This window comes from Macaca nemestrina, chromosome 11 (assembly GCF_043159975.1).
Source record: "Macaca nemestrina isolate mMacNem1 chromosome 11, mMacNem.hap1, whole genome shotgun sequence".
Taxonomy (NCBI): Eukaryota; Metazoa; Chordata; class Mammalia; order Primates; family Cercopithecidae; genus Macaca; species Macaca nemestrina.
The window spans coordinates 87,712,498-87,733,494 of NC_092135.1; the positions used below are offsets into that span (position 1 = coordinate 87,712,498).

General features: G+C 37.9%; 2 protein-coding genes across 15 annotated transcripts in view; one reads left to right on the forward strand and one right to left on the reverse strand.

The window, feature by feature from the left end:
- LOC105468228 (ankyrin and armadillo repeat containing) overlaps positions 1-12,781 on the forward strand; it is an 82,883-nt gene extending 70,102 nt beyond the window's left edge. For 5 of the 11 annotated variants that reach the window (XM_071073061.1, XM_071073060.1, XM_071073057.1 and 2 more), the window contains 3 exons: positions 826-1,025; positions 2,305-2,351; positions 3,903-4,173. In XM_071073061.1, coding sequence (XP_070929162.1) covers positions 826-1,025; positions 2,305-2,351; positions 3,903-4,150 — 495 coding nt within the window. In that variant the 3' untranslated portion in view covers positions 4,151-4,173. Of the gene's footprint in view, positions 1-825; positions 1,026-2,304; positions 2,352-3,902; positions 4,174-6,846; positions 8,106-12,571 lie in introns of those variants that run through there. The other 6 variants (XM_071073063.1, XM_071073062.1, XM_024788636.2 and 3 more) reach the window with 6 other exon arrangements.
- On the reverse strand, positions 3,431-20,254 carry LOC105468229 (O-sialoglycoprotein endopeptidase like 1). 4 transcript variants are annotated; one of them, XM_071073075.1, is made up of 10 exons: positions 19,530-20,232; positions 18,465-18,478; positions 18,238-18,343; positions 12,690-13,077; positions 11,693-11,897; positions 11,468-11,616; positions 10,410-10,540; positions 10,214-10,285; positions 8,100-8,206; positions 3,431-4,866 (listed from the first exon to the last, which is right to left on the reverse strand). In XM_071073075.1, exons 4-9 carry the CDS (start codon positions 12,855-12,857, stop codon positions 8,128-8,130), a joined length of 804 nt encoding a protein of 267 aa, XP_070929176.1. In that variant the 5' UTR covers positions 12,858-13,077; positions 18,238-18,343; positions 18,465-18,478; positions 19,530-20,232; the 3' UTR covers positions 3,431-4,866; positions 8,100-8,127. The 4 variants fall into 4 exon arrangements, with proteins under 4 accessions (XP_070929176.1, XP_011716626.1, XP_070929175.1 ...); XM_011718324.3 differs by having other exon boundaries at positions 18,238-18,478; positions 19,530-20,244; XM_071073074.1 differs by having other exon boundaries at positions 12,690-13,072; positions 18,238-18,478.
- Positions 20,255-20,997: the final 743 nt, after the last annotated feature.

The window sequence follows — 20,997 nt, forward strand, 5'->3', positions numbered from 1 at the left end:
AAAACTTTTTATGCTACTATCATATTCCCTACAACTGGCCAGGAGCATACTTTAATTAATCATATGACCAACCTATGGGTCATAGACAGAGGGTATTTTCTTCAAAGAACTATTTTTTCTAGAGTCCTGTGGCCTGATACTTGTGCTTCTTTCTTTGTTTATGCCAGTGGAAAAGTGAGTTGCTTTTGTAACATCTGACTGTTTAAAAAAATTTTTTTTTCTAAGTAATAAATAAATAAATAAATGAGTTGCTTTCTCTAAGATTTCTGTTACCAAGAGTTCAGCTTTCCTATGTGTACCACTTAGCTATTCTCCAAAGTGTCTGCTCCTACTTCTTTGAGAACTGTAAACAAAATAATTAAATAAGAGTTTCTAGGAATGGAACCCAGGCATAATTGTCAAAGATATACGAGTGATGCCAATGCATTGTCAGGGTTGCACTCCACTGCCTTAGTTCAAACTCAAAGATTCTTTCTTTGGTGGCACATTAGAATTACCTCACACAAACACACACGCGCGCGTGCGTGCGCCCAGATTCTACCCTGAAAGGATTCTGATTTAGTTGGTGGGCTTTATTTATTTATTTATTTATTTATTTATTTTTAAACACTCCAGGTGGTTCTAAAATGCAGTGAAGATTGAGAACAACTCTGTAAAAATATGGCAGTTAAGCTTCCAGCTATACATTGCCACTTGTTTGCATACATATTTGCTTACACTTGTTCCCTCCCTCACAGAGACTTTCCTATGAAGTAGCTAATTAGAACATTAAGATATTTTAAGAACAAAGCCCACTGGTTAAGAAAGAATTGTTTCTTCATTTAGGTTCGTGCAGCTTGTTCCTCTGCTCTGGGCTACTTAACATACAATGCAAATGCTTTCCGCATCCTATTCAAAGAATGCCGGAATAAACCTAATCAGTTCATTCGCATAAAAAATAATATCAGCAGAGATGCAAGTATTAACCCAGCATTTTTAAAGGAATTTCAAATGCAACAAACACTGGTGGGACTTCCTTCCTTAAGGTATGGTCCTATGTTAGAAGTTGCAGTAGTGAAATCATTGAAAGGAGACTTTAATGAGGTTTAGTAAGATCCAACAAGAGGAACTATTCTTGATATGAACATATCTCCTGTATAGCAGACGATAAACTTCATTCTAAATGACCATTGCCAAAACCTGTTTTAATTCCAACTCAGCACCAGAGTTGTGGGTGCAGACAAGAATACACCTAGATCTTGGAGATCCTCTCTGGCCAAGATTATTCACATTTTAGAAAGTTTTGGGGAGACTGGTTACCACAACATCTGATTCAAGAAGTCATTTTTTTAGCAGACTAGGGATACATTTGAGAGTTCTAAGACAAGATCACCACCCCGACCTTAGCATCAAATGGGTCTTCTGGACCAGATCCAAAGCTAGGCCAAATTCCCAGGGTGGAAACAGGGCTAAATTAGACTTAGTGGTTAGAGTTACAGTGAAGTTTGCCAGGAATTTATTCAGAGGATTTCAACTCATGTTGTGGTTTCACCATGAACTTAAGTCCCCACAAAAGGGGAGGAGAGGAGAATCTCTTTACTATGGGTATGTTTCCTCTTCTGCAAATGTAGCTGAATTACAAGTCTTCTCTCCAAGTAGTGATATTCATACATAGGAAATAGAACTACACAAGATATGTTAACTCTATGATAATGGAAGAGAATAGGATCCAATAATGCATCCAAATAGGATCCATGTACAAACATAGATTCTACATCAATTTTTAAGTACAGAGAATGATGAGTACACCTTTGGAGCCACTTTAATTCTTTGAAAAGCTGAAAGTCTAAAATGGGTGACCTAATTTTATGATAAGCCAGCGAACCTAAATTATAACTGTTGTAATTGATAATTCTAAATAATTTTCATTGGTTCGAGGAATTAAATAATGTAAGTAGTATTTTACACAGTCACTCCCACGGCTAGCCCATGTGATGACTTTGTGGGAATTAGAAAAATATACCCCTTTCTCAGACCTATCTTCTTCAAAACCCAGCTGAAGTGTCTCTTCTTCTGTAACACTTTCCCTGATCACTTCAAGAAGATTTAATGTTCCAAATGTTTGGAGTAAATAAGTGAGTAAATGAGTGACTGAATATAAAATACTTACAGGTAACATGCAGAGTTAGTGGAGGAACATGTATGAATTAGGCCATCAGGCATTAAACCTGGTACCGTAAGTCTTCATATATTTCTTCATATATTTTTTCTGGGTGTATTAGGTCTTCATTTATTTTAATAACGACAAAAATGTTTTCCTTTTAGTCTGGAGAAGAATGGAGGGCCATCCATAATTCCTATCTTTAAAAAAGGTAATTGATTTTTTTTTTTTAATCTATGAAGTACCTTCTAGCCTAGACACTTTATAATTCTGTATTCCATCTCTAAAAATTCAAAATGTAGGCTGAGCACAGTGGCTTATGCCTGTAATCCCAGCACTTTGGGAGGCCAAGGCAGGTAGATCACTTGAGGTCAGGAGTTCAAGATCAGCCTAGCCAATATGGTGAAACCCCATCTCTACTAAAAATAATAATAATAGTAAAAATTAGCCAGGCATGGTGGTGCATGCCTGTAATCCCAGCTACTTGGGAGGTTGAGGCAGGAGAATCACTTGAACCTGGGAGGCAGAGGCTGCAGTCAGCTGAGATCGAACCACTACACTCTGACCTGGGTGACAGAATGAGACTCCATCTCAAAAAAAAAAAAAAAAAGTAGAAGGTACCCCCCCAAAAAAGTTTACCTGCATACTTTTCTTTTGTAATTATGTCTACCTAAAATATCTTCCTAATTATAAGTCCATGTTAATCATTTTCTGTAAGGCCTTCCCTACCAGTATCACTTGAAAGTGACTCCTGTCTTATTTTGCTTTTCTCAAACCATGCATAGAAATAAGTCATTATTTAAACGACCTGTAAATATGACTTAAATTATGATCCTGCTATTGCTGTTTTATATACAACTTACCTATCTGAATTCTCGGGGCAGAGACCACATTTTTTCCATTGATACTCTATATAGTTTTGTACATAGTTGGTACATTACACTTGAATGGATTAGATCTGCAGAGATCAGAGTCCAGATCTCATATTATTTATCCCTTCCTATTAGATATGTAATAGGGAATATAAATTACTTATTAATTTCACATACATGCTTAGTGCCTTTTCATGTAGGACCAAAATCAGTCTTACTTGATATGTTGTCCTATTACGAAAATCAAGGATAGAAACATTCAGAAGTCAAGATCAGTTTGCTAGAGTCATAAACAGAAAGGGAGAGAATTTAAAACGACAGTAAAAGGAGAGGAAACAATTTCATGTATTCAGCAAGTATATGAGGGAAGCTAGGTATGTGGGGAGGCGATATAGAAATATATATAGAATATCATGAGTAGAAGAGCATCCATTTTTTATATAGCTTCTTGAATGTAAGAGTAATTTACACAAAAGAATAAAATCAGTTCACTTTTTCTTCACTTTAACAATGGTTTCTAAACAACAATCTGTTTATCAGTCATGATCTGATGAAGTTTTCACAGGTTTGTGGCAACATAAGAAAAAATAAGGACAAGGTAACACGTTTCTGGTAAAATTAATTTCATTCAATGTCAAGTCCATCATTTTGAGATAATGCCTTTTACACTTTCTTTTGGTGCTAAAATATTCTTTATTTTACATAATTATGTTTAAAGTAGTATTTGTTCTTTTATTGGTGCTAACTTAACAAAACAAGCCAGCAAGCTACTGATCTGTTCTCTTAGTATGTTTTAGTTATGTAAAGAAAATAGAACTACATAGAACTAGAAGTAATGAGACTATACCTAGGGCTCTCAGGAGAGACATTTAATTGTGGCTAATTTTTAGGGAAGGATCACCGAAGAAAATTAAAACCTAAAATTCAACCAAGAGATTCTTTGACTTTATTACCTCCTGTAACTAACTTCATGGGACTCTTCAAAGCAACAAAAAAGACCAAGGATTCCCATAATATTTTTTCTTTTTCATCTACAATTACATCAGATATCACAAATGTATCAAGACCAAGAATAGTGTGTTTGAACCAACTTGGGAAACATGTCCAGAAAGCCAACCCAGAGCCTGCAGAAGGCTAATAAAACATTTTAGCATGAAAGGATTCCTGAGCCATCTTTTAAATTTTTTTTTATTTTTAATAATGGTAATATGCAAATAACGTAACTGAATAATTTTTTTGAATGGAAGTTCTTGATCTCGATACTAAGCAGACTTTCCTTAGCATATCTACGGGAATTTAATATCAGATCAGAATTATGGTTTCAAATAATAAGTAGGATTTCTTTAAAAGAAGGCCTGCACTTAAACCTTAAAATTTATTGACTGACATGAGTGGTATAACTAGTGTATATATCAAGAGTTAACATTTTTAAATTGGCGTGCAAGAGGCCTGATTCAAAGTAGCTCACATGGTAACATTTATTATAATACTGTGATATATTTAGTAATAAATATTACAAATGTATAAGTCTTCTAAGACCCAAAATGTATACTTAAGAAATATTTTGGCTAGGCATGGTGGCTCACACCTGTAATCCCAGCACTTCTGGAGGCCAAGGTGGGAGGATCACTTGAACTCAGCAGTTCAGGACCAGTTCGGGCAACATGGCAAGAGCCTGTCTCTACAAAAAATAGAAATAAAGTTGGCTGGGCGTGGACATGCACACCTGTAGTCCCAGCTATTCAACAGGCTAAGGCAGGAGGATTGCTTGAGTTCAGGAAGTCAGAGTTGCAGTGAGTTGTGATCTTGCTACTGTAGATCTCTTGCTACCAGCCGAGGTCCGAGAGTGAGACCCTGTCTCAAAAAAAAAAAAAAAAAAAAAAAAAGGTCTGAGAGTCAGTGGATGAAGCAGAAAAGAAAAATTTAAAAAGAAAATAAAAATTTTTTACAAGGGAAAAAAAGTTTTATTTAAAAATAAAATCCGAAATCACTGCCCATCAAGTACATAAGTATGGGTTTTGTAGCTAACAGTGTTGCTCATTCTCCCTATTTATAGAGTGTCTTTGGTTTGCAACTGGAAAAGGTAATAGTCTTATGTGGCTTAGAACCATATGATGTCTTTGCTCAAACAGCAATGTCGGCTTCTCCTATTTTACAGCTGCAGACAAATATGATACAAACACCTGGCTTCACCGTGTACTTTATCTTACTTATTTATTTATTTTTTTGAGATAGAATCTCGCTCTGTCACCCAGGCTGGAGTGCAGTGGCAAGATCTCGGCTCACTCCGCCTCCTGGGTTCAGGCAATTCTGCCTCAGCCTCTTGAGTAGCTGGGATTATAGGCGCCTGCCACCACGCCTGGCTAATTTTTGTATTTTTAGTAGAGATGAGGTTTCACCATGTTGGCCAGGCTGGTCTTGAACTCCTGACATCAGGCGATCTGCCTGCCTTGGCCTCCCAAAGTGCTGGGATTACAGGTGTGAGCCACTGCGCCTGGCTTCACTGTTTACTTTAAAGCTCCCCTTTTCTCCATCCACTTGCTGAATTGCCTTCATACAGTCTGAGGGTCTTGCTGTAATCCATTCTTTACCTGGGCTGCAGTAAGCATTGAAAGTATATATTAATTAGCAGCTATTTTCCCCGATATGTACTTAGGGCTTTCTATGTGCCAGAGTCCAAAGTCAGTGAGTGAGTGAGTGGGTGAATGAATGATTATTTATTTATTTATTTATTTGACAGGGTCTTGCTCTATTACCCAGGCTGGAGGGCAATAGTACAATCATAGCTCACTGTAGCCTATAACTCCTGGGTTCAAAGCAATCATCCCACCTCAGCCTTCTGAGTGGCTAGGGCTACAGGTCCTTGGTCTCTGTTATGCTGAGTGTGGTGGTACAGACCTGTAGCCTTAGCTACTCAGGAGGCTGAGGTCTCTGCTGTGTTGCCCAGGCTGGTCCCAAATTCCTGGCCTCAAGTGATCCTCCTCCCTTGGCCTCCCAAAGCACTAGGATGAGCTACCATGCAAAGCCTGTGTTCTTAACCACTGAAAAATAAGAGACGTCTTTAATCTTCATATTTAATTCTAAATTATCTTAATGGTGCTGAGTCACAACCTTCTGGTGGATTGACTAAAATATAGGAAATGCGGAGGGAAATGGTCTATTTTATAATAGAAAGGGATACATATTCAAGTAATAAATTGTGTTATCCAGCACCATTAAGGATAAGAATTCATAACAATGGAAATATTAAGCTTCTGTAGATATTTTAAAAAGCCTTTAGAGAGCAACTTTTGAGCTCTGAAACTGGTTTCAGGTAGGCTCAAGACTATATTTTAGGACTATTTTCCGGTTATCAGAGTTCCTTTGCATTCAATTCCAGATATTTCCTGAGTATCTTGGCCTAGCCAGACCATCCTACCACTCCTAAAATGTATACTACTTCTCCTATAAATCCCCCCCCATAAAGATTATTTTTATTGGCCGGGCATGGTGGCTCATGCCTGTAATCCCAGCACTTTGGGAGGCCGAGGTGGGTGGATCACGTGGTCAGGAGTTCGAGACCAGCCTGGCCAGCATGGTGAAACCCCATCTCTACTAAAAATACAAAAAATGAGCTGGGCATGGTGGTGCTTGCCTGTAGTCCCAGCTACTCGGGAGGCTGAGGCAGGAGAACTGCTTGAACTTGGCAGACGGAGGTTGCAGTGAGCCGAGATCGAGCCATTGCATTCCAGCCTGGACAACAGAGTGAGATTCTGTCTCAAAAAAAAAAAAAAAAAAAAAAAAAAAAAAAGATTACTTTTATTATTCCATGGTTTTTGTTTTTTTTTTTTAAAGGATGTGTGAGAAGTCAGGCCCTGGAGGCTGAAGTTGGAGGATTACATGAGCCTAGGAGTTCTAGTCCAGCCTGGGCAACATAGCAAGATGCTGCCTAGAAAAACAAAAATAAAAAATTATGTATGAGAAAGGTCTCCAGATATAGAGGGTTATATTCAAAGAATTGTACATTTAGTTACTTTAATCAAGACAGAAAAACAGTGATAATCTTACGATATTTGCAGTACAAAGTTTGGATTAAAAAAAATTATCCAAAAAAACTCCCTCATTTATTTCCATCTGATTATATACAATTTCTCAAATAACTGATGTAAAAGTATATGGACAACTAAAGCGTACAATACATACTTGAGGGATTACTTACATGTCAAAATTGTAAAACCTCAAATTATATGAATTTTTAAAAATGCATAGACATCCTGTTTACTCCAGAGAGGATACCTAATCATGAACTCTTAAAATTAATAACATACTATGTTAGAGAAACTCAGCTTTTGTCTTGATTTGGAAATGTCTGCTTTGACATGACTTTGATCTAAAATTGCTTTCTCATGCACATTTGTAATCCCAGCACTTTGGGAGGCCGAGGCAGGCGGATTGCCTGAGCTCAGGAGTTCAAGACCACCTTGGGCAACATGGTGAAACCCTCTCTCTACTGAAAATACAAAAAATTAGCCAGGCGTGGTGGTGGGCTCCTGTAGTCCCAGCTACTCAGGAGGCTGAGGCAGGAGAATTACTTGGACCCAGAGTAGAGGTTGCATGCAGTAAGCCGAGATGACACCACTGCACTCCAGCCTGGGTGACAGAGGGAGATTATCTCCAAAAAATAATGATGATTAAAAAAAAAATAAAACTGCTCTCTCATTATAAAGTCAGGTTCTTGTTTCAGTAGGAGTTAAAAAGGAGCTTCTCCTATCCTGATTTGAGGAAGTGGGAGAAAGTCCTAGGCCTGGATGATACAGGGCCAGAATTCAGCAAAATTACTGTGTTTCTTCCAAAGTTTTTCTTTCTACCTGCCAACATCAATACATTCCTTTCTCAAAAGATGTTTTATTTTGGTTTTTAATAATTTAAAAAAAAAAAAAAACTATGTTCCCTTGTAAGGCTTTAATACAGTACAGTATCTCAGAAGAGCAGGTAAAACATCAAACATAAAAAGAAAATAAGAAAGTCTTGATGAATAATTAATATTATATATCTTCTACAATTTGATACACAAAATAATAAAAACTTAATTTTAACATTAACGCTACCTTTAGGGACTTTTTTGAACAGCAGAAATCATATCTCCATTTTTAATTGTGGTACTTCTATGGCAGCTTCTCCAACTTCTTTTGATATGTCTACTCCAAGAGGACATCTATATCATAAGCAGACAAATCATATTATTTATTTGCTTCATGATCCATCACTAGTTCTGCAGACTATTTGCTTAGAATTATGACAATATAAATATCAAATGTTTAATTCATCATATGTGGTCATGATTCTTAAATACTTACAAATATACCGGGACCTCAAGTCAGGATAATGAAAGCTAGTCTCAATAAGAAATCTAACTTTTGAGATGTTCTTGAAAGAAAGTTTTACTGCTCTCAAATACTGTAAATAAGTTAAAAACATAAAATGAAATATAAAAATAATGAAAAATGTCTTATAATTCTCTACAAAGCTGAAAAGGTAAAAACATTTTTGCCATACAGCTAAAGTCAAACCTGTGTCCATTCACATTTTAGAAATGTCCTAGGTTTCTATAGGTTCTTCTCTGAAGTTTAAAAAGCTGCCTTGCCCCTTTTCTACCATCCTTTGCCATTACTAGCCAAAGAGGTCTTAGTTCCTGCTGTCTTTTTCTGTTCCTCCTCAGTAACTAATTTTTGCTTCAGATTTCTGCTTTTCTACCATGTTGTCCAAGATAAGACTTTGCTTTGACTGAATCCCAACCTGGAAAAAGCCATCATCTCCAGCCTCAACACTGTCACAAGGTGACACAACTGAATCAGAGGATATACTCTATCTGAGACAAGGTATCAAAGGGATGCCTTCCAGTACTACTAACTCAATTCAGTTCATTCATGATCAGCATACATGTAATTCATGTATAGCACAACTGTCAAGTTACGGAATATAATGCTGACAGTTGTGTGTGTGTGGTTTTTTTTTTTTTTTTTGAGATGGAGTCTCGCTCTGTCACCCAGGCTGGAGTGCAGTGGTGTGACCTCAGCTTACTACAACCTCCACCTCGAGGATTCAAGCAATTCTCCTGCCTCAGCCTCCCGAGTAGCTGCGATTACAGGCGCCTGCCACTACACCTGGCTAATTTTTGTATTTTCAGTAGAGATGGGGTTTCACCATGTTGGCCAGGCTGGTCTTGAACTCCTAACTTCAGGTGATCTGGCCGCCTCAGCCTCCCAAAGTGCTGGGATTACAGGCATGAGCCACTGTGCCTGGCCAGTGCTGACAAGTTAAAACATCAGATGAAACAGTGTTCAAAATATAATTATGTTAGATTATGAAAATAATTCTTTTACTATTCCAGAATTAACTTATAACAGAATTTGATAGTAATTTGAAAAACCAGCCAGGCAATGGTGGCTCACACCTGTCATCCCAGCATTTTGGGAGGCTGAGGTGGGTGGAACACTTGAGGCCTGGAGTTTGAGAACAGCCTGGCCAACATGGCAAAACCCAAAAACTAAAAATACAAAAAATTAGCTGGGCACAGCTGTGTGAACCTATAATCCCAGCTACTCAGGAGGCTGAGGCATGACAGTCACTTGAATGCGGGAAGCAGAGGTTGCAGTAAGCCGAGAATGCACCACTGCACTCTAGCCTGGGTGACACAGTGAGACTCTTTAAAAAAAAAAAAAAAGTAAAAGAAAAAGCTGTGCTATTCACTGGAACTTTGATTTGGGAGAGGAAATAAGGCTTGCAGGAAACAGCTATCTTTTGGCCAATTCTCAGCTGCCTGTGTGAAAGCATAATCACAACCCACTCTCACACCTGAATGCTTTCTGCATGTTTTCCTTAAATTTCCCAGCATACCTGCTGGTTCTGAGATGTTCCTGACATTGCCAAAGTCCAGGCCATGGACACAGTTTACATTCTAGTTCCAAAGGAGGGAATTCATCACTCTTATTCATGACCTGTTTCTAACTCACCTAAACTTGTCAAGATTTTTATAATTTGATACTATAGCAAAAATATTTCTCATATGGTATCAACCTTAACTAGGTTCATGAAAGAAATTTATGTAACTTTCCTTCAAGTACCACCAGAATGTCAATGAAAACCTCATATATAAAGGCAAAATCCAGGCTTTGTCTTAAGTAATGTAACTTGCATAAAGATCATGAATGATATCACATACTTTGGTTCATAGCGGATGCCTTCTATGTCATGTAAAATGCCCAAGCCAGCACGTAGTCTTTCAATACCGTTCCTAAATAAGAATCATTAAAATAAAATCAATAGCTCCAAGATCTGAAGGAAGAAGGTTTAGTATGATAAAACAGCAATTAATATTTACATAGTTACGAGTGAAGCACATATATCCTGTGGCCTACCATGCAATCATAATGCCATTATCAGTGCACAGTCTGGGAGGAGGACACAACAAAGTGCACTGTGTTGCGTTTGTTAAAATTTCCAGAGCTCTGCGGACATAGAAGTTACTTGCAACACCACCAGATGCAACCTGAAGGAATTGAGAAAACCAAAATAACTATCATATATGGATAGGAACCAAGCTGTTAATTAAACCTGGGGAAAATATCAGCATTATACAATAATAAACTATCCCATTTTGAGATTGGTAATGGGCAAATGATATATCTATATAATAAAAATTTGGAAAGAAAAAAATTACTAACAATTCTAATAGCATACAAACATTACTAGCATTTTTGTATATTTTCTTCCAACCTTTCATCTAAATATTTATTTAATATAATCACAATCATAGAACACCATTTTAGACTCTGAATTTTTTTATTAAATATTTTGTGCATTTTACTACATAACTCTGAAAAGATTATTCTTTGATATCCAAGTAAAATTCCATCTATGAATTACCACCATTTAAACATTTTCCCACTTTAGTTTATAATTTTTAAATGAATAAAGTTTAAGCTACAGTTAAACAGGATGTTTGTCTCAAGGCTTTTAAACACAATTAAAGGGATTTCAGCTGGTACAATATAGTGGATTTATCAACATTAGTGTCACGAAAGTTGGTATACCACCTCCCACTGCTAAATTTGACTGGCTTATTAAAAAACAAACAAAGGAATTTCATCAAAGGATGAAGGAAATCCATCTATTTTTCTAAAAATAGTGATAGCAGTTACTGCATTTACTTTCTTTATTGTAAGCCCTCTTTTAAATCCAACAAGAGGATGCGATCTTAGACTTATGAGCCATAGAAGCTATACAGATGTCCCATGAAGCTGCCAAACTAGTACAAGAAATGGCTGTTAGTCTTTCCTATCCTGCATAATTTCATACTGTCAGGGCTAGCATAGGGCATAAAGATCTGTTCATCCTAAACACCAGGTCAAGGTCTTGGGAAAAAAGTAACATATTGCAAAGTGTAACTGTTACTTTAAAATGAGATAAAACTTACCAGTACTGCATTATTTTGAGGTAACAAGTCTCTCTGCTTACAAAACAGAATAGCCCGATGTGTTCTTTTCACAATATGACATGCCATTGTGTGCTGTACTGTGGCAGCAATGTCTGCAGCTGAAGACAGGACTTGCCCCTCCTCAATACCTGCAGAAATGAGCAGGCATTTTTAGGCACAATCCAGGAACATTTATCTGTTCAACTTTACTAATTAGAAATATACCTTCCTCTTTTTCCTTTTTCATTATTCTTTTATTAGTAACTTGTTGAAGTCCAGTAAAAGAAAAATCACAGTTTTTAGCACGATGCAAGGGAGGTTTGATGTCAAAATAAAATCTATTTCCTTGTTTGGCCAAATGTTCTATGGCTTTCCCACCACTCATGGTGGAGCACTCTGGATGTTTTATTAAAGAAAGTCTTCTTGCCACCTATCAAAAAATTATATTTTTTTAGAGTCATAAAATTAAATACTTTGAAACGAAAAGATGCAAAGGAAATGAATTGAAAATTACTAACAAAACAAAACCCCCCTGAATGAATAAAACATGCTATACTTTGGCAAATATAGACTACAGCTGATATTCAGGTAAGCAGACAACTCTGCTCCTTATGATGACCCGAACAATAAGAGGCCAATCACTGCCCCATCTACGTTTGCTCTTCTATTGGGGTTGGAAAATAGGCTTGAAGTTGACAATGACTGCTTAATGATGAATGTCAATAATAAGAACTTGTCCTATACTTTCTTCCTATTATTTCACTGTGGAAAGCAGTGTTTTTATATATATGGCAGTAGCCTCTGTAGTATTCTAAAACAAAGGGCGGTGGGGGGGAACCCTACCTGTCTATGGTGTCAGCAATTGTGATTTAATTCTGTGCATTGCATCTTTAATGTCATGTTAATCTATATATGTTCTCTTATTTTACCTTTTTTGCAGTATTATTGCAAAATATTATTTGACAAAATACATAACTATCTGCAAACTATTTCAGCTTTTATGTACAGATATGAACCTCTTAACATTTTATTAGGAAAGGCTAAGAATTATACAATTGTGTACTACTCTTTGTATTTTTTCTTACCATTGTGAATTTTTTTCAGTTTATTAAGATATCATTCAGAAATATTTAGGTGAATGGTGGTAGCACATCGATTGCTACTTAGTTGAAATGGACAACGTAACAAAAAAGAATGGAGAAATTAATTCTTAAATAATTACCTTGTCAAGCATGTCACCTGGTGCTATGTCCAAAGACTTTCCAAGAAGCAGAAAATCTGAAACTCCTTGAACTAATGCCAACAGACAGTGACCTCCAGAAATCAAAAGAACTAAAAAAGGAAATTCTACTTTATTGGTCAACCTAATAGTAAGTGCATGAGCCTCCATATGATGAATGGGAATGAATGGCTTTTTTAACTGTCCTACCAGCTGTAAGCTAAATGATAAGCCCACTCCCAGGCTTAAAGCAAGTCCTGGTTTTATGGTAGTTGCAATTGCTGAGAGGTCACTTGGTGAGATTCTACTGGCAGAAAGAGCTTCTTGTACTATTCGTTGAATATTGTCTCTGTGAAGCTGTTGAGCTACTGCAGGAACAATCCCACCTGTTCTGAAAGAAAGACAGCTTTTTGTAGTTTTAAGATTGTAAAAATGAGGAAAACTGATAATATATTACAGTTAAAGGCATGTCTTCAAGTTAATCATTACATAGCTAAGTCAAATATTTTCTAATTGTGTGCCTTCTAACATAGCACACTATGGTTAAAACTCAGTAAGCAGTAATTAAGGGGATAATGTTTCTGACTTTTTCAACTTATGCACAACAAAATCCCATGGATTTGTTTGTTGACAAATGAAATCACCAAAATAATCTTGCAAAGCATTCCAGACAAGTTTTGAGCATGGGAAGGACAGGAAAAAATTGTATTTAAGGAAAATTAATTTCCTTGCTGACAGAAGAATTTAAGAGAGATTACTGTGAAAGTATTTGTGTAAAATGATTATATCTTAAACTGGGTGATTGTGGAAATGGAAAGAAAGGGACAGAGAACCTTAAGAACTGTAATAACTAATTGAATTGAATATAAGGGGACAGGGGGACTAAGGCATCAAAGTTTGTTCAGCTATTCAGCTGGAATGACTGGGAGAAAAGAAATTCTAAAAGACAAACATGAAGACAGTTTTATAAAGAAGATGAGTTTATTTTAAAACACATTCCAATTGAGGTCACAGCAGGACAGCAGATGGCTTGCAATCCTGAAATACAGTTTGGGAATCTGGTGCTCAGAGTTGGTAATTTGGATTTTGGTCCATGTAGGATGGTGGATGGCCACTCCAGATGTCAAGTGTAAAGAACTAAGAGACAAATTTGCTAGCAACAAATTTGCTACCATGTGATTGATTTACAATATGAGAACTAGAGCAATAAAATAGAGTCTGCAAATTGCCCTGCTAGTTTCAAAAAAAAATCTTCAAATATTTGATGTTGCAAGACCTACTAGTTCTATGTGTAGAAATGAAAATCCTCAGTAAGTGCATTCAATGAATATTTGCTGAGTAATTAAAATATTGTTTCAGGCAATGAGGGGGATATAAATGAAATGATCTGATTTCAACACATCCACATTGTAATATAATTTTCCTTAATTCTTCAAAGCTACTTTTTCTCTTATATTCCTCATCTTTGTTAGTGGCATCAGATAACCCTTGGGTTTCAAAGTTCATCTTTACTTCCTTTCTCTCTTTCACTCTCCCCATTTAAGTTTATCACCACTCCCACTGCCAAGTCTCGAAAGCCCTCATCTCAGTCTATTTATTCAACAGTCTTCTAATTGTACTTTCCTAACTACGTCCTTTGATCCTTAAAGTCCATCCTATATTGCTGCCAGAGAATACTCTAAAGCACAGTGCTACTCCTGTTATTCCCCTACTCAAAACCTTTAGTTTCGTGGAATTTGGGAGGCATCAAATCTAAATTATCTCCCTGCCACTCATTCCTTCCTTCTCTGTCTTGCCTCCATTCTTTCCTTTCTATGCCTTTTCTGTGTATTTTATCTTCCAGGGATTATGCTAAACACTAGGGCCAAATAAGAACATGGCTTTATTCTCAAAGAATTAATAATAACAATGTATTTTTGTCTTACTATGATTTGTAGACAGTATGGAGTGTGGATTAGGGAACAAAGCTAATAAAGAGGCAGGGAAACCACTGAGGCTTGAAGCTATAGCCAAGAGTCTATGCAAAAGATAATAAAGGATTGAACTCAATCAGTGAGAAAGCAGAGGAAAGTTGCAAAAAATATTTGGGAGATGGATTTACTATGAATGACTGATTTGGATGTGGAATGGTGAGGGAGAATTCAAGGATGTCCTTCAGGTTTCTGGCTTGGAAAAAGGGACTCCTCCTGCCAAGTAATCCTCTATTACTGCACTTGGCATTCTGTTTCACAATGGTCTGCTTACTGTCTTCTTCACTTTTACTGATAGTAGTAGTAGAACTACTATTGTTACTAATAGCTAGCTTGTATTCAGCCGTTGCTATTCATCAAGAATGCCCCAAAAGCTTTAAAGGAATTCACACTTAATATTCACAACACTAATTTGAATTAGTGGTAATTATTATCATTTAACAGATAAGGAAACTGAGGCACAAAAAATTGTGCACAGTATCAAATGTAGTAAATGGCTGAACCAGAATATAAGCCTAGTAAATGGCTGAACCAGAATATAAGCCTACACTCTAACCCACTTATATGGTGAGCTGTTCAAAGGCAAGGGTCATATGTCTCATTTATATTTGCACCCCCAATGCCCCAAGTATTGCCTGGCAGCTATAGGTATTCAAAAAATGCTGAGATGCGCCAGGTGAATTGTATCACTGAAGCCTATTTGCCCAGTAGTCTCCTTAAGTGACCTATGGTCTAGCTAAACTGAATGTCCAGTACTTCTCACTTCTTTGCCTTTGCTGACAATGCCCACTTAGTGATATGGTTTGAATCTGTGTCCCTGCCCAAATCTCATGTAGAATGGTAATTCCCAGTGTTGGAGATGGGGCCTGGTGGGAGGCAACTATATCATGGGGGCATATTTTCCCCTTGGTACTGTGTCACCATAGTCAATGAGTTCTCATGAGATCTGGTTGTTTAAAAGTGTGGGACAAGCGCGGTGGTTCACGCCTGTAATCCCAGGACTTTGGGAGGCCTAGGCGGGTGGATCACTTGAGGTCGGGAGTTCGAGACCAACCTGACCAACACAGAGAAACCCCATCTCTACTAAAAATACAAAATTAGCCGGTCATGGTGGAGCATGCCTATAATCCCAGCTACCCGGAGGCTGAGCGGGGAGAATCGCTTGAATCCAGGAGGCAGAGGTTGTGGTGAGCCGAGATGACACCATTGCACTCTGGCCTGGGCAACAAGAGTGAAACTCCATCTCAAAAGAAAAAAAAAAAAGTGTGTAGCACCTCACCCCTCTCTTTCAGTCCTGCTCCTGCCATGTAAGATGCCTACTCCCACTTTGCCTTCCCTCATGAGTAAAAGCTCCCTGGGGCCTCCCCAGAAGCAGATGCTGCCATGTTTCCTACACAGCCTGTGGAAACGTGAACCAATTAAACCTCTTTTCTTTATAAATTACCCAGTCTCAGGTATTTCTTTATAGCAATGCAAGAATGAACTAACACAGCCAGTTTATAATATTCTTTCCATCTCCATTCACTGAAGGCCTAACGAAAGGCCACTGAACACCTGTGATGTGTCAAACATTGTGTTGGGCACTAGGTATAGCATAGTGATTAATATAGACATGGCCCCTGTCACCATGGCACTTAGACTCTACTGCGATTATACATACACAAGCAAATGTATAAATTGTGAAAATATTACAAAGAAAACATGCAGGATATGATGATACAGAATAAACAGGATGGGAGTACCTAATTTAGATAAAGTGGTCAGGGTAGTCCTTTCTGTGCCATTAACTTTTACATGTTCAAAAGTTCAGTGCACTCAGGAAAAACTGAAAGGACTGTGAAGGCACGGTAATACTAGTTACTGTCTGCACCACTTGTTTTACCTTATGCTGCCTTGCACTATTAATTTTCCTTGTAGGTCTAGACATCATGTCTCCATAATCAAGTTAAGCTTCCTGAAACCAAGGACTTTGCAGTACTTCACAGTGCCTTACTAATATCCAACACAGTCCCTTTCACATAGTTATTGTTTGAGGCTTAATCTGCCTCTTTACATATATCATTTCTAACGCCACCCTCCCGTAATTCTATAAGGCAGATGTTATTTTATTTACTTATTATTATTTTTTGAGACAGAGTCTCCCTCTGTCACCCAGGCTGAAGTACAGTGGTGTGATCTCGGCTCACTGCAAGCTCCGCCTCCCGGGTTCATGCCATTCTCCTGCCTCAGCCTCCTGAGTAGCTGGGACTACAGGCGCCCACCACCACGCCCAACTAATTTTTTTTTTGTATTTTTAGTAGAGACGGGGCTTCACCATGTTAGCCAGGATGGTCTCAATCTCCTGACCTCGTGATTGCCCGCCTTAGCCTCCCAAAGTGCTGGGATTACAGGCGTGAGCCACTGCACCCAGCCAATTTTCCTATTTTACTGATGTGAAAACAGAATCAGAGAGGATATGGAACTTGCCTACAGTTACAGAGCCAATACCAAGTGCTTAATTCAGGATTCAAATACAGGACTGTCATTCCAAAATACCAGGCTTTTTCACTATTCAGATGTTGTCAATTGATAGCTTAAAGGCATACTCATCTGTAGAGTATTTTAATATATTTTAAATTAGCTACTAATTTTAAAAATCTGGAAATACAACATTAAAAATCTGGATTTCCGGCCAGGCGCAGTGGCTCACGCCTGTAATCCCCACACTTTGGGAGGCTGAGGCAGGTGGATCACGAGGTCAGGAGATCGAGACCATCATGGCCAACATGGTGAAACCCTGTCTCTACTAAAATACAAAAAAATTAGCTGGGCGTGGTGATGCGCGCAGGTAGTCCCAGCTACTTGGGAGGCTGAGACGGGAATCGCTTGAACGCGGGAGCCGGAGGTTGCAGTGAGCTGAGATCATGCCACTGCACTCCAGCCTGGTGACAGAGTGAGACTCTGTCTTACACACACACAAAAAATCTGGATTTCCATTTTCTCTTGAAAACTGTAATAATCTAATAACACAGGTCCTGCATTCCCGCATGACAACTGACTAGAGCTGAGTGGTGACTTCCTCCAGACATTTTCCACTTTTTATCTTGTCCATTTATTGAGGTAACCTGCCTGGTGGTCCTCCACAAACATCTCAGTTTACAATCCTTGCACCATTCTATGCTTTAATACAACAGTGTATTATTATTTATTTAAGTACTAACACAATTTATATGTATAAATATGAACAGGATTTTTTTTTTCAATGACTAACACAGTTTTCCTAGGACTTCAGCTGAGACCATGAAACATAGAAGTGGAGAAAAGAAGGAATGCATTACTGAAGGAAAATCATCGATAAATACTGAAGCTGGGATTGAGCTCAGTATCTTTTGGCAACAGGATTAGTTAAGGTTGGGACCTTATTGTGAAGACCCTTAAAAGCCAAGATGAGGTGTTTGAGGTTTTCTAAATAGCAGTTATTAAAAGTGTTTGCAAAAAGGAATAAGACAGCAGCTCCTGAAAACTTTTATATATGACAAATACAAAAGAATGATTTTACTTTTTCCAAAAAAGTGGAAATGACTAAGATAATGTCTACTTACTTTAAATGAACTTCAGTTTGGGAATGTATTGCTTCTCCCAACACATTTCCAGTTTCATCCACCACAGCAGCTGCTGTATCATCACAACTGGTTTCAATTCCCAATACTATTTTGTGAAGAAATAGTGTTCCAGGATGAAAATTAAAACTTCTTAAAAATTCATAAACTTTCCTTTTTGATGGTTTAAAAAAAACTCCTGCTGTCTTATTCAAGATTAGCATACTTACTCTATAGATAATTCCTGAAACAGAATTACAGAAACAACTTATTATTTGCATCTGACATTAGCCAGCTTATTTTTCAATATATAATTTTATAGAATTACAGGACAGTTTGTAAAAACTCACCAAAATTTTGTAAAGGCTATAGCAACATGTGAATATAAATAATATTATGAATGAATATAATATTCTCCAAGGGGGAAAATGGGTCAGATATAAAATTTTTTAGTATTATTATTACTTGCATGCTGTTCCTACCAAAAGACTTATTATTAAGACAGCTAATATACAGTACGATAATATACAGTATGACAGCTAATATACAGTACAATAGAGTCCTCTGAAAAGTGCTATTTATTTTCTGACAGCTAAAATTAAGACAAAATATGGATTTTTCTAACAAGAATCAAACAACAAAGGCAGATGGAACAGATAAAAATACTGTTAATGTATTCTATTTCCTAAAAACACCTTTCAAAATAAAACTGGATCATTTGGTTCAAAAACAAGAGTTAACATAAACACACACACCAACTGCAACCTAACACCTATTTTATCCTTAATTACAATCTTTGAAATTAAATCTCCACTTTTTGCTATAGGTTTTGTCATAACAAGGATCTTCCCAAATCCTTTTCCCCCAAAATAATAGCAGCCCATCACTAAAGCACACTAGTATTTTCACACTGCGAAGTACCTAATTTCATGCCCCCATATCATCCGTTATAAAACTTTCTGGGTGTTAAAGCAGGTTCTTTCTCCACCACACTAAAGGGACACAGGGCATCCTAGGGATTAGAGATGAGCGACCTATTTGCAGAGGGCAGTTGCGGCAAGTGCAGCCCAGACAGACACAACGTGGAGGAATTAGATTTGCATTAACAAAATCTGGACAGGGAGGATTGTGCGAAGCACTACCCTTTCGGGCCAAGAAAGCTGCAGTGTGAACCCACGTGACTTGGGTAGCGCTGGTCTCCGGTAGGCTCTAAGGCGGCGAAGGGCGCAAACTGGAACCGCTTTTCCAGATGCGCAAAAGCGTCAGTGGGGTGAAGAGTGAGCAATTTCACCCACCTTCCTCTTGGGCGGTAGTAGCCAGCACTTGTCTCCTTTCCCTAGTAAAGACTGTCGACTGCCCTTATTGCTGCAGGAGAAAACCCGAACCTGGCGCCCGGAAGTGATGTCATCGACACCGTGCAAGGTCCCTTCCAGAGCTAGCTGCTGTTTCACTGGAGAGCCGCACACTTAGTGAAGAAAAGCTTAAAGGCCGTCTTTGCTCGAAACGCTCTCTGTGCGCGCCCGCATTTCCCCCCAGATTTGCAGGTGATGAGAGTTCTGTAAAATTACACAGCTAGTGACTGATCCAGCGGAGACCGAATACAGGTTTGTCTGACTACACAACATCAAGTTCCAAACACTAAGCTACATTAAAAAGTAATTTTTTTTTTTTGCCCTTGGCTGGAATTTGGTTGCTACTGTGAGAAAAGGATGGGGTAGATTATTCGTCATTCTATTTTTAAGGGAATTATCACCAAATCTAAAGGTAGGGGTGAGGTACCTGATACTTGTATCGGAGAAATAGGATGGAATCTAGCGGCGCCCCCTAGCAGGAGTCCCAGAGAACGGAAGTGTTTCTGGTCGGACAGTGTAAACCGTTTCTCCCACTTCACTAGGAAGAAAGGGACTGGCTTATTTTTACAATTAAAACAAAACAAAACAAAACTCGGGAGACTGAGGCAGGAGAACTGCTTGAACTGGGACCCGGGAGGCGGAGGTAGCAGTAAGCCGAGATCGCGCCACTGCACTCTAGCCTGATCTACAGAGGGAGACTCTGTCTCAAAAAAAAAAAAAAAAAAAAAAAAAAAGGCTGTGGTAAATATTCAGTTGCCTTAAAAAATCCTATTTTCATAATGCATTTTATTGTCCTTGCTTACTATGTACACGAAATTCAGCATGGTATGTTTTCAGAGTCTTGCACCTGCTTTTTCTTTTTTTTTTCTTTTATTGGTTTGTGAACTTTGTTTTGAACATTGTTTGAACAGATTTAGTTCAAGAGTCAGTCTTCTCCCACGCTGGTATTTAAGATTTTAGTAAGCAAGGACCTTAGAATCCACTGTTGTACAGGGCTGGCATATATACCTGCACTTTGCACGTTGTGAAGCTCTGGGTATAAAAGATGAGTAAATCCCATAACAACATGTTGGGAAGCCAGAGTACAGTCTAGAGGTAGATACAGATAAATAAGTAAATAATTGCCAGAATATGGTTGAGGTTTTTTAGTTGGAATTTGTGTTTTTCAAAAATTTCATTTATGTATAACAATAACAATAATGATAAAGTGGCACTATGTACCAGGCACCTGTTGTAGATTAATTTCTTTCACAATCCCATGAAGTAGTCTCTGTCCTCATTTTACAGGCAACTGGGCCACAGATTTTGGGTGCTTTGGAGGTCACACAACTAGGAAAAGCAAAGCTAGGATTAGAAGTCAGGCCATCTGGCACTGGAGTCTGTTTTCTTAACTGCTAGAAGAGAAAATAAC